At 38.0% G+C, this 13,742-nt stretch overlaps 2 protein-coding genes across 3 annotated transcripts; both read right to left on the minus strand.

Annotated features, from left to right (window-relative positions):
• Window positions 1-317: 317 nt before the first annotated feature.
• LOC112175109 (MYB-like transcription factor ODO1) lies at window positions 318-2,207 on the minus strand. The gene is made up of 2 exons (XM_024312772.2): window positions 1,808-2,207; window positions 318-1,161 (listed from the first exon to the last, which is right to left on the minus strand). Exons 1-2 carry the CDS (start codon window positions 2,068-2,070, stop codon window positions 588-590), a joined length of 837 nt encoding a protein of 278 aa, XP_024168540.1. The 5' UTR covers window positions 2,071-2,207; the 3' UTR covers window positions 318-587.
• A 6,082-nt stretch (window positions 2,208-8,289) lies between these two features.
• On the minus strand, window positions 8,290-13,241 carry LOC112177064 (FAM10 family protein At4g22670). 2 transcript variants are annotated; one of them, XM_024315244.2, is made up of 11 exons: window positions 13,012-13,240; window positions 12,862-12,913; window positions 12,620-12,775; window positions 12,442-12,529; window positions 12,280-12,360; window positions 12,106-12,170; window positions 11,639-11,779; window positions 10,576-10,692; window positions 10,181-10,492; window positions 9,851-9,908; window positions 8,290-8,602 (listed from the first exon to the last, which is right to left on the minus strand). In XM_024315244.2, exons 1-11 carry the CDS (start codon window positions 13,119-13,121, stop codon window positions 8,505-8,507), a joined length of 1,278 nt encoding a protein of 425 aa, XP_024171012.1. In that variant the 5' UTR covers window positions 13,122-13,240; the 3' UTR covers window positions 8,290-8,504. The 2 variants fall into 2 exon arrangements, with proteins under 2 accessions (XP_024171012.1, XP_024171013.1); XM_024315245.2 differs by lacking the exon at window positions 9,851-9,908 and having other exon boundaries at window positions 13,012-13,241.
• Window positions 13,242-13,742: the final 501 nt, after the last annotated feature.

Raw genomic sequence — 13,742 nt, forward strand, 5'->3', positions numbered from 1 at the left:
TTATTATCTCATTTAAAAACAGAAGGGCCAACAATTTGATGATCCCTATAGCTAATCTCTCAAGAAATGTAATCACAATAATTAAACCCCTGTCGTTCATTAATTTCACCAAAATAGATACATAGTTCATCTTTACTTTCTTTCGTATGAACAAAAAACCCAGTAGTACAATGTTCTGTGTCCTAACTTTTACGTAAGAGATGATAACAACATCGATCTTTAATTATGGAGAACGAAATATAATTTTAAGTATATATAGTGACATCTTTTTCTTAGCAGTTTGGTATTACTTGCTGTTTCTTTGGTTGGTGATCAGAAACCTCAACCTTCCAAGACTATTCTACATGCAAAGTAATTTACATAAAGTTCAACACCATGAAATGAACTTAACAAAAGTGAGGCAGCAGACATGGTACTTTGTAACATGTACACATTTGAAGCTTTGACACTTCCTCAATTTTTTCTTTTCTGGGTTACTACTAATCTTTCTTCACTATATGCAGTACTTCTGTTAGCTTCTGCACTCCCTAGTGATCGAGCGCGTAAAAACTGCATAGCGTAAACTGGGAGTGCAAATAACAGCTGCCTTAAATTTTCTCCATCCCTAATGTGTCGAGGGCATTTAATTCGGTTTCGATGAAGCAATCCATACCGAAATCATGAACGCCAAAGTCTTGGCAGTCCAAAAGCCATGAGCAATTCTCCTCCCAATTAGATTGCACTCCCATGCCATTTTCGATGTAATCTCCTCCATCTGGTACTTGATCACTGTTCCACAATGCATCGATTAGCGGAGTTTCATCCACCCAAAGACTGTTCATCAACGACTCGTCAACGTTGCAAATGCTATCAATTAAAGTCGATTGGTCGTCTCCAGAAGAATTTTCATTTGGTGATGAGCTTGATGATGAATTCTCAGCTGGTGATGAGTTTGAAGATGAGTTTTCAGTTGTAGATTGAGGCAAGTTATTGTTAGCTTGATTAGTATGGGATGAAATAATAGTTTCCTTGTTGATCAAGTCATCTTGATCTTTGTGGAGGGGTTCATGCGTGACGGGATCAATTCCCATTCTAAGCAGCTTTTTCTTTATGTGGGTGTTCCAGTGATTCTTGATTTCATTATCAGTCCTCCCTGGCAATCTGGCTGCAATCTTGGACCACCTATACACAGATACCTAAAACAGTTAAACATGATCATGCTTAGACAAGCAATTTATAACTATATCAATGCAAGTTATGATGGAATTAGAAATAACTGTAGATTAAACTTTTCAGCAACCAATATAACTAAAATGTTCTTAAGCTACAAAACCTATTATTGCGCCATACAATCTGCTGAAACAACTAAGTTACCCAACGCTTTTATTTAGACCAAATCTGTGGAAGAAGCGATTTGTAAATATGATACACGTAACAAACCCTCGTTGGACTAAAATATAACCTTTCCCGAACCGAAGGAATACTTGTAGGTCATTTCTCACGTCAACCTTAATCAACTAAGTTGTCTTGTTGAATGCACTATCATTTCAAAATAGAGACTTTTTCATACCATCTTTTTCTAGTTCATGATTGAACACAAGAAAAGTAGAAACCACAGTTGTACGTAACTTGCAAATTATAAATGAGCTATTTTAACACTTCAAACTATATGATGGAAGGTGAAAGGAGCTTGTTCGCCACCAAACAATTCCAAATAACAAGAATCATTAAGATTTATATGGATGCTCTCCCAACACTATTGTTGTATTGCTGGATATATATGAATGCAGAGAAAAACGAAATGAATTAACATATAGAGGGTGGTGACCTATTTCCGAGACGAGCATGGAGATCAATGACCAACTGTTCTTCAGATTCTGTAAGGAGGCCTCTCTTCAAGTCGGGACGGAGATAGTTGGTCCAACGGAGTCTGCAACTCTTGCCACAGCGGCGAAGCCCAGCGAGCTTGGGGACGGCTCTCCAGCAACACTGGCCATTTGTGAGAATGAAGTTGATGAGCTTCTTATCCTCCTCGGCTGTCCATGGCCCTTTCTTAACCCCAAGTTTGTCACAGCAAGGCTGCCTTCCCATTATTCCACAGTATCTTGCTAATAACTAATAAAACACCACCAAATAAACTAATTATGCTCTCGATGATCAGCTAGCTAGTGGCTCACCAACACTACTTGTCCTAGAGACCCAAAAGCTCCATACCCACCTTTATATAAAGTCCTCACCTTTCCCAGCTCCATGTCATGTCCAAATCCATTATAATATAAAATGAGAGAGAGAGAGAGGTCCACCATTGGGGTGAAAAGGATGTGGGAACTACATTGTGTTCTGGTGTGTCTGGCTTCAGAAAATGGGTGATAGCGAAAGATAGGTGACCTAAAGGAACAGCTAGCTAAGCTACATACATATGTGAAATTTGAAAATTCATGAAGGTTAATAAGAAATTTAATTTGTTCCCATATTCCTACACAATTTGATTGCACTCTTACTCAACCATTCCATCACCCATTTCGTCATCACTACGTTTACGTGTCCTTATCGTGGTGGAGTAAATCATCTGGTCTGTATTTGCTTTTAAGCTTAAATTTGTATATGCTTCACATTAACAACATAGTTAAGTGTTTAATTTCTGATTTTGGTGGATTAAGGGAAACTAGGGCACCTAGATGTGTTTGATTATGAGGAGGAAAGCATGCTTAGCCACCTAATATGTATGGACTGTCATCCAATCGTCTTCTATCTTAAAGCTCGTTTCTTTCTGTATAGTGGCTTTAGTTTCAGAACCAATAATTAAGCACTTTTTTGTGTGCAGTACTCCATTCAACTGACCGATTAGAGCGAACCAGCACTTGGCAAATCGATCTCTAGCACTTCCCTAATGTTGGGGTTGGATTTTATTGAGTGGAGTCCTGTACTCCTGTATGCATGTGATTCTCTGACCTTTAGTCTAGTACGTAGCCACAGTTTTTTCGTTCTCTTGAAAACCCAATAAGATTTTATGAATGCAAATAGCATTTTCTATATGTTTAGAGATAGTAGCGAAATGTGGAGCGTGATAAAAAGCTTGCGAAAATGATTACAAACGTATCTCGATCTTCTTTTAGCTTATAAAATACTTCAAAGATGGATCGTGACATTTCAATAAATACTAAATACATAGTATTTTTTTTATTTTTAAAATAAAAACTTAACTACTATTTATCAAAAACTTATATATCGGCCACCTAGAAACATTCCATACATGATAAGCTTACCCATTGTTACGTTGTTACACAACTGACTGTTACTAAATACATTGATCGATGTAAACAGCTGTATTTCTATGTGAGTAATGAGCAATATAATAGATAAATATAAAATCCTTTGTACCAACATATTTTATGTAGCTAGCCAAAAGAAGATATAATCGATAAATATCGTATAAACACATCATATTTATTATGTCTCATGCATCATTGCCATTTTTTATTTTTTTTTGAAAGGGGGACCGGTGCGACTGCCCTCAAATCTTGATTAATGAAATTGCAGAATACAAGGAGGGGACATAGAGCATGAACCCCAGATTACAATAAGCATACAGAGAATATCATAAAAAAATACCAGGAGTCTCAATAAAATCTATGTATTCTAACAAGCATCAATTAGCAAAGAGTGCACGAATATTCCATTTGCTTTGACATAGCGGTAACATACCGGAAATATAACTCTATAAAGAAGAAGCATCATTACAAATAGCACAGTTTTTCCACTATGTTGCCGCACGGAAATAAATCCGGCGACACTCAATTTCATTTTGCCACTAGGAGGTTGCGTCCATTTGATCAAGCAAATAGCCCACCGCCTCAGCAGACCAGACAAGACATATTGAGTGTGCATACTGGAACAATGCCCACATCGCCATACCAAAAAGTGATAGGGAATTATTGCTGACATAGAGCCAGTTCTAATTAAAAATAGATAAAAATAGCAATAAATAGAAAGGATAAAGGGGTCAAGGGCCAAAACCCAAACCCAAAGTTCAACGTGCCGGCAGAAAGCGTAGCGCAACCCTCCTGCCGGCGCTGCCCACGGCGTCCCTCCACTGCAACCTTCCTCAAAACCTTTAGCCTCGCCGCCCCTCCTCATTGCCATTTCTAAACAAGTTCAAAAATTCATTCTTCTTTTTTTCTAGCTATACTTTTACTATAAATTAAGTCAATCATATCAATAATTCTCCCAGTTATTTATTAGTTGTCTAGATTAAATGCATGCACTCGAACCATCACAATGCCAATTCTTAAGCCCTAGCTAATTTCTTTGCTAAGCTAGGGCATGTAGACATGTGTCACCACATTTATAAGCCAGGCCATTCTCGTACACAACCGTGCATATCTTAGCAAAATAGATCACAAGAAATGGTTAAGTATTTTTGACACGGACCACGTATGTGTCAAACACGTATATACACGCACGCACATAACCATCCATTAGGTGTTATCTGTGTGCCACGCGTGGCATGCTTCATTTTATTAATTTACATTGCTCCATTCCCAAGTCTATGTCTATGTTAATTCATTGGTTAAACATACAACTTGCATTATGATTTTATGACCTTGGAAGAATATATACTACTACCCGACATTTGGTACCAACTTCTTTGATTCATAAGCTTTGAACTTGCATTATGTGGTACTGAATTACCTGCGTGTGGTATACCAAGGAGAGGTCTGTTGTCCTTTGATTCATAAGCCTTTTGACCTCATGATGTAAGGGTTTTCTCCATAATGGTCAATCTTAGTTTATGTTTTAGTATGTAACATATAGCTAGCTAGGTTGAGGGTAGTTAATTATCCAATTTGTTGGTCTTGACTTGTAGCTCTTGGCTTAGGTGCGTTTAGTTCAAAGTGGACCCTTCCTCCCAGCTCTCATCACTTAGCCACTCACTCTATCCATCTATGTGTTCACAAAAATAAGAACTACTTATGTGTTTGATCTGTATTGCATTTATTTGTTGAACACATTGACAGTCACATATGATACAAAGATAGGATACTCACAAAGCTAGCTATAGATCACGAACCTCGATCACTTCTATACGTACATAGATCATAAATGGCATGTCGCTACTATCAAATCTAATAACATGATACTGAAAGCAATCATCTTTAATCAACATTTTTTCTGTCCATTGAACCGCTCAAGTAGGTTATTGCTCCATGTTTTCCTCAAGCGCAATGTGGATCCGAAGAAATCATATAGTCGATACGAACATGTTACAAAAGAATCTATCTTTGGATTGAACCTCATGGAGTTGAGGTCAACATGCTAAATATATCCCTAAACCAAATATTTTAAATATTTCTCTGCCTTATCCAGTTTGGGACTGCCGGCCAAGTTTTAGAAACAGACAATTAAACAAGCGGGTGTCGATCTGTATAACTTGCAAGGCACTTTAGGTGATGTTTATAATATTGCAAAATATCTGCATATTTTCTTTCATGCAAATAAATACGTATTAATGGAAGCCAGAGTATGCCTTCTGCTTAGGGAAAGGAACTCATGCAGCTAGCTCACCTATAAAAACTTTACACGACGTGTTCTTAAGCTATCCAAACAAACTTTATATATAACAAATGTACGTGTAAAATGGAAGTGTTTATTTAAGGTATCGACAGGTGAAGTAGAATTGATTGTAGATGAATTTGTAGAATTAGGTATAATTTAGAGAGGTAGGTACTAGTGTAATTAGGGAGCGAAATGGGGTGGGATTGCTTTTAAGTGGGAATGTGGCTCTGGTACACACACACACCATTTCTGGTACTGCAGCAGTTGAGAGTTCACCATCGCTTCGATCAACGACTGTAATCCACACATGTTCACATATCATACAGTTCCTTCCATATTGGATATCTCTTAAGACGCACTTAATATTCTAGCTGTTTCGTTTTATTCGAGTAGACGATGTGAATCAAACTACGTGAGATTTCGGAATCAAATTTGGAATGAGAAATTGAAATGAAAGCAATAGTGCAGCTAGCTAGCAGTAACGTACAGCAAAGTTGAAATGTCATTAACTGATCTGAGGGATCTAAGCTAGCTATCTTAGTTATGTATAAGATCCGTGTGCCTCTGCGGACCATATATATTCAGCAGTTTATGTCTGATAAATGTGCATGTGTGTGAATCAGTGAAATGTTCATGACTTTTTATATGGCGGATACGTTCATTTATGTGATATACTAATACTAGCTACTGCTAACATGGCAAGGACAAATAAAATACCATGTAGGGTTCAATATATAGCTGATGACGTTTCAATTCATCCAGCAAAATACCCTTACTTCGTAGCTCCAATTTTTTTTTTTTTTTTCAAATATGGTTTGGAATCCTATGAATTGAGAGACTCAGTCTCACGCCATATTATTAGTGTTAGGAACATCATATTGAGTATGGCATATAGCTAAAATCCAGAATAAGTATTACGGTCTAAAATTTTTAGAATTAAAGGTTTCTTGAAATTATATTATTTTTAAAATTATATATAAATATATAAAGGAATTGCAACAATCACTTTTAACCTTAATTTGAAAATCATATGTATTTTGACCTGAACATTTTCGAGATGATACCAATTGTTATTAGTGTTGGGAAAATCATACATTGAGCATGATATATATGGCCAAAACCCGGAAAAGAAGTACTACGGTCCATAACTTTTAAAATTAAAGGTTTCATAAAAGAATTGCATCAATCACTTTGAAACTTAATTTGAAAATCATATGTATTTCAACTTGATGTTTTCGAGATGATACCAATTGTCACTCCAGAGACTCCACTCATTTTGTTATTTTTTCAAAAAGATCAAAATATATATATATATATATATATATATATATATATATATATATATCCTAAATAGAGATATTGACCCTAACTTGTGTTTTTCCTTTGCAGATCTTATTTCAATAGGATGTTGATGAGTCGATCAGCATCCACCTCTTGCTTTTACTACTAAATTGGGAAGTACTCCACATATTCCTTGCTGTAAAAGAAATATTGGAATTGTTTCTCTCTTTGGTCTATAATCTGACAAGCCAATATTTTTTCGTGTTTTAGAGTTATAACGATAAATTGAATCGAAATTTACCGGTTTATTCCCCACATGTTCATCAAATTTCATTCACCAAATGAATCTGCTTTCATTATTGTCTTTCAACAAGAGGTGAACTACAAATTATTTGGGGTCAAAGGTTGTGTGGTGAATCAAGCATTCTTCTACATATAATGTCGCAGCGACCATCCCCCAATTCCACTAATACTTCCACGAGCATCCAAAAGCATAATTATGGCTTGACCATATCCTAAAGCGACCTCTGAGCTACTGAATTGAAAGCCATATATCCTAACCACTCAAACTAACATTTTCTACGAAGTTTGAATTGTTTACCACTATGGGTTTTGCAACTTATTGGAAAACACCTAATTACAGAGATAGCAAGTAATGCATTCGTCATTAGGTTGTAAATATGAATTTTAAGTAACAATTTTGGACCACTACCAGGAATTCCGCAATATGATTAGACTCTGAAGAACCCTTAACAAGAGCTAAGCTTGTCGAGGACAGACCACCACGGCCGGGATCCAAAACGCATCTTAGGTTTCACTCTGAGATGTGCATTTGCGTATCTTTACGCAGTACACAAGCTTTGAGAGGAACAACTCATCGAACTGGAACAGAATCGAATGCATCTGAGGGTAATAAGACTTTGGACGTTGAAAACTGCAAGCAACCAACTTCCATGGTGGTCTGAAACCCTAAATTACAAGACATTCCCGAATGAGGACATTGGTTGGTAGAAATGCTGGTCTTGCATACAACCATTCATGTGAGCTAGATAGCTCACCAACGAGCTGTTCATTCATGGAGAAGACCAAGTTTTCTACGTCCTGGTCATTCTTTCTAAGCAAAGATGAAAGGTCGTTGGTGTTTGGTGGCAAAGTTTAAACAAGCACTGGTCAAACAACCCATGACTTCTTGGGTTTTAGCAAACAGGTTTCACATTCAAGGCAGTGCTTGACGGACACCTCCAGCAACATAGTGAGTGAGCCGCACAGCCATTTTGCTTGCTTGTCAAGGCAAGAAATATTCAGGCTACCATAACAGACCTCTCTTTTGACCATATCAAGAATCCAGGACAAAATATCACTAGGCATCTGGTTGAACCCAGAATTTCAGAACCGATCAGTCATAGCATGCATAATAATCCTCTTAAATGTATGAGATGAAGATTTCGGTAAAAAAAACTCAACAAAAGAAAGAGAATCTAAAAACCTTTAACCCTCCAGTAAATTGATAAAATTTCACCAAGGATAGTCAGACATGGTCCACCGACTATGACAGTAGCAGTAAAATTAAAGAGTAAATGAGTTGCACAATTTCATCAAGGTACTGCACATGAAACTATTCTGTATAGCACTATGTCAAAACACCACCTCATTCATCTCCCAAAAACATCACAACAACTCAGAAACTTTCACTTCGGTCCACCAAATTTGCTCATCATCTTGGCAATTATAGGCGCCACCTTAGGATTTGCTTGATGCTTTGCTAGATTAGCAGGGTTCTTCATCACTGCAAAACATATCAGCCAATTACACTCGGATGCATATAGCGTAATCAGTAGCAGGCTAAACAGAAAAAATTAAGGTAAATTGAATTGGGTGAAAGAACATAAGCATCAAACCACTTGACAAACATATCAGCCAATTACACTCGGATGCATATAGCGAAATCAGTAGCAGGCTAAACAGAAAAAATTAAGGTAAATTGAATTGGGTGAAAGAACACAAGCATCAAACCACTTGACAAATAACCATGTACACTAGTATACACCAATGTTACAAGAAGGGCACATCAAATGGATAAGAGATGACATTAATCAGCGCATCAAGAACTAACAATGTAAACAAATGCCAGATAGAAACGTCCCTATATATGGCATTCACTTTGCGCGAACATCAAGAGCTAGTTTCAACTGTAGCAGTCTTTCTAATTATGTGGTTTACAAATCTGACTGTCTATTCCAGCATGCAACCTTCATAATCAAATGCCTATATGGAAAATCCGGATGTTCTATCTCTGTCTCATTTCATATAAGTTGGCAAGATATTTAGGGGACTGACTAATAAAACAACGAGGTTGCGACACCACAACACATGGAACTGTTAGAAAATCCATCCCCACCTATGAGAAAGACATGAATGAATGCTCAAGGATCCAACAGAGGATAGCTGATATCAACTTAGCTAAGAAGACTCACTCTGAAGAACTACATATCTCTTGGACCCTTAAAGTTAGCTAAAACAGTCTGAGATGCTAGTCAAGAATTGTTATAGAAAGTAACAGTAACCTTAGCATTTACATTGCTCCTAAAATTTTGAAAAGCGCCTTTTAAACTCCACCTTTCAGCTACTCACCATAAGCTCAAAGGTGGAGTTTAGCTCAATATGGATGATGTCACTAATGCAGTTCCCTTATTTATAAATATCATCTAGGAAGATTGGCAGCTTTGCTCTCCGTGTCATAAGACACGGGTCGCAATGGGCCTATACTGGCCCTCAACAGCTGTGGTGGTGTTCCACATCACCAACATAGAACTCTTTTAGACTCGACCTGTGACACCATGACCAGGAGAGACAAAACTCAAACGATAGGATGAGCTTATATGCTATCAGCATGATACAAACCACAAATCTAAGTTCCAAAACTGAATTATAAGATCTATTTTTTAAGTGCAACATATATCTCATATCAAATCTGAGAGGTAAAGGAGGGAGACAAGGCCAATTTGAGAAATATAAGTATGAGAACAAAAGGTACCATCTTGAAGAGCAGCCATAACTTCAGGATCACTAAATGCAGCCATCAGTTCTGGGTCCTACACAAGTTTCCAACAGAGACAGTTTGGTGTGTAAATAGCATTTCTGACTTAAGATCACAATGCTCCAATAAATATAAAAGAAAGACTATGCAGTCTGTCGACAATGCACACTTATACTACCATTCTGTACTTCAGCTTACTATTATTCTGTACATATATAAAGTAAGGATAACTATTATTTTCATTTTGATTTTCACAGCTTGATGTGTAACCACAGTCAAAAAAGAATAATCACTAAAATAATTAAATTTTATCAAGACCAGACATACATTTAATATTTTGCTGAAGTCAACATTTCCAGGAACCCCTCCTGCAGAGCCTCCAGGCGCACCTCCTGCGCCTGGAAAGCCACCTGGCATTCCTCCTGCACCTGGAAAACCACCTGGCATCCCTCCTGCGCCTGGAAAACCACCTGGCATCCCTCCTGCCCCAGGAAAGCCACCTGGCATCCCTCCTGCCCCAGGAAAGCCACCTGGCATCCCTCCTGCCCCTGGAAAACCTCCAGGCATTCCACCAGGAAAGCCTCCAGGTCTTCTGCTAGAAGACGACTGCTCTTGCTTCTTAGCCTTCTCATACGCAGCCTTGGAGAAAACACACCAAAATATCAGAATCAGACGGAAACTTGATGCACAAAAGTTTCTTCTACTTTATATATATAACTAACCTGCGCCTCAGCTTTGCGACGTTGTCTCTCACGCTCAATCTTTCTGTCCTCTCTTTCCTTACGAAGCCTATCATACTTACGACGGTGTTCCTGGATCTTGTGTACATTAGGTTCAACCTGCACAGTCCATGAGTTCCAATTAGACAGCAAACCTAATCCTAAAATAGTAAACAAGTATAGCCCAAGAATTGCAATAAGCCGACAAATGAGAATATCATAGTCCTCTAACAAGTGATGGTTTTCTTTTTCCTTCTTGTCTATGAGCCAAGTGCCAACACCTTCAGAAAATAGAGTATCTGGACTGGACTTTCAAGAATTGACCCACAATAATTAATTTTCTAGAATGTGTTGCATTTTTCAATATCGCATAGTTTGATCAGTGATACAGTGCTCTTCATCAATCCCAAAACCTAGTTGGCCGCCCAATAAGCAAACCAATTCTCGGTTTCATTAAGGCCTCGTTTGGTTCACGAAATTGAAGCCTCGGGAAAGGAAACTCAAATCATTTTTTGTGTTTGGGATAAAAAGAAAAGGAAACACTTTCCTGGAGGAAGGGAAAATATGGGGGAAGTGGTTCCTTCCATAGCCCAAGGGAATCATTTCCCCCTTCTTTCCTTGCATTTATTACTCACTTTTCATTATTTTATTGCATTAATTATAAAAAATTTAACAACTATCCTGATAACTTTCCTTATGTTATCAAACACCGGAAAGGAAAGGTTGTGGGAAATTTAATTTCCCATCCATGGGAAAGACAAAGGAATTACTTTCTTTTCCGTGAACCAAACGAGGCCTAAGTGATAGCAAAAAAACTAACTGTCTATGAAGCACATAAGAAACATTTGGAAGATATTAAATGCTCCTCCACTGAAACCAGTATAGTTGGCAACTAATTTGGTATTTACAGTAAGAATGTCCGATACATGTACGATGAGAAAACCGGATAAGTAGGGAAAGTATGAGAAGCAACAAATTCATTCATGCACGAGACAAGATTAATAAATATGAAAATAGGACAAGCAAGAAGCTGCTATAAACTAGTGGCAGAAAATGAGAGAGAAACCTTCTTAAGTACGGCACTTATTTCCTCATCAAAATCTAGCTTTGATGCCAAGTGGAGGTCCTTTGCAGCCTCTTCCCAATTACCAAGCATTGAATGAGCTATGCCACGAGACTTGTAGCCTTTAGCAGAGTCGGGATTAATCTGACAGAGAGTACATAATAATAAATTACACCTTTCAAGTAGCTAAAGCTCAAAATACATGCTTGTAGAATTATAAACAAAGTCGCAAAAGCAAAGCTGTCATATGAATAAAGAAAAGAGATCTTATTTCCATTATCTTGTTGCGACACACAAAGCAGTACACGCAGATGCTGATGAACATGTTATTTGAACTTTAACACTTTGTCAAGTAGGCAAGCAAAATATACAGAGAGAGCGCACACGCACACATATAAAGAAATGTCAATTATAGATGGGAAACAAATTTTATTGGACAAAGCAGAAAAGGTATAAAAAAATTAAAAAACCTCCAAAGCAGCGTTGGCATCACGAATGGCAGCATTAGGTTTTTTCATTTTGATGTACACACTGGCTGTTAAAGCAAAACATAAAACAGAACCTCAGCCAAATGCTAAGAAATCAGCTAATTAATTCAACCAACGAGAAATAACAATGAAAGTAAGAGAGCCAAGAACTCAAACCTCTGGTGCCGTACATAATTGCCGAAGTAGGATTGAGCAAAATTGCCTCAGTGAGATGCTCAATGGCTTCCTCCAAGTTACCTGTATCACATAAAATCCATCAAAATCCTAACCAATGCCCACAATTCACATACAAATTACACTGCTTGCAACTCATTATACCTTCTGAAATGGCCTCAATAGCTTTGCCCTTGGCCGCCTGCGAGGCATCACGGTTCTCTTCAGTGACCTCAACAGATGCGTCTCCCATCTGCAAAGCAAGTAAATCCATCACTACACATAAACTACGGAAATGATTCACATACTAAACAAACTACACCGAAGTGAATCGAAAACTAACCTTCTGAGGAGGTTCATTGTCAGGCTCCACAATGTCACCTTCAAGCTCGAGATCAGATTCGACTATCTCTTCTTCCTCTTCTTCCTGAACATGAACCTGCTCCGGCTCAGCCTCCTCCGACATGTCGTCGTCGCTCTCCTCCACTACATAGCTCCTCTACGCTCGCAAAACCCCTCAATCAAACACATGTACATGATATCGCAACAGAAATCACAGAGCGTAATAGAAAGAAAGACTGTTACCGGTTTCGAATCCTCATTCTTGCCAGCAGATGAAGGCACAGTAGCACCGAGACTGAAACGAATCGTTTAATTCATCAATACCAGACCGAAATGAAGTAAATTTCATTACAGAATTCAAAAAAAAAAAAAAAATAGCAGAAATGGATTTACCTCTCAAGGTAATCGCGGAAGAAGGAGAGCGAAGGATCGGCGAGAATGGAGGGATCGGACTTGCACTGCTCGACGAAATGCTTCAATTGCTTCAGCTTCGCTTCCTCCATTGTCGAAGTATCAGAGTGAGAAGGAATAGGGTTTTAGAGAGGCTGAGGAGAGAAGGAGGGAGTGGTTTGGTTTTTTTTTTTTTTTTTTTGGCAAGCGATGGGATTTAGAGGGGACTTTGTAGTGACTCGGGGGGTGACTAGGCTGTTCTAGTAGCTTCTATTTGGATAGGAACGAGTTCTATTACCCGTTTTAAAGGACGCCGGTCGATCTCATCGCCAGTGAAACCATGGGCGGGTTCAGGATGGCGTTTTGAATCATATTGGGCTTTGTTTATGGGCCTCATCTGACCTTCATAAGCTTTCTCCATTTTCAGATTTTTATCCAAGTGATAGAATTCAAAACTTCGGACAAAATATTTATAGTGGAGACAAGATGGAAGAATTCTCTCGCATTATGTTTAAATGCATGTATGAATTGATGAGATTGGAGAGTTGATATAATGATCGGGAATTCAAAAGGGTTCATTTGCCTGTTTGGAGAATTTTATCGATATTTGAAATCATAAACTCAGACAGTTTCTTAATGTTAAAGGAAACTCAAAAATACGTTAAGTAATGACGTTTTCTACGGGTATTTAAATGCATGGATGCCTATTGATAACTCGTTAAGTGTATTAAGGG

This window comes from Rosa chinensis, chromosome 7 (genome assembly GCF_002994745.2).
Source record: "Rosa chinensis cultivar Old Blush chromosome 7, RchiOBHm-V2, whole genome shotgun sequence".
In the NCBI taxonomy this organism is placed as follows: domain Eukaryota; kingdom Viridiplantae; phylum Streptophyta; class Magnoliopsida; order Rosales; family Rosaceae; genus Rosa; species Rosa chinensis.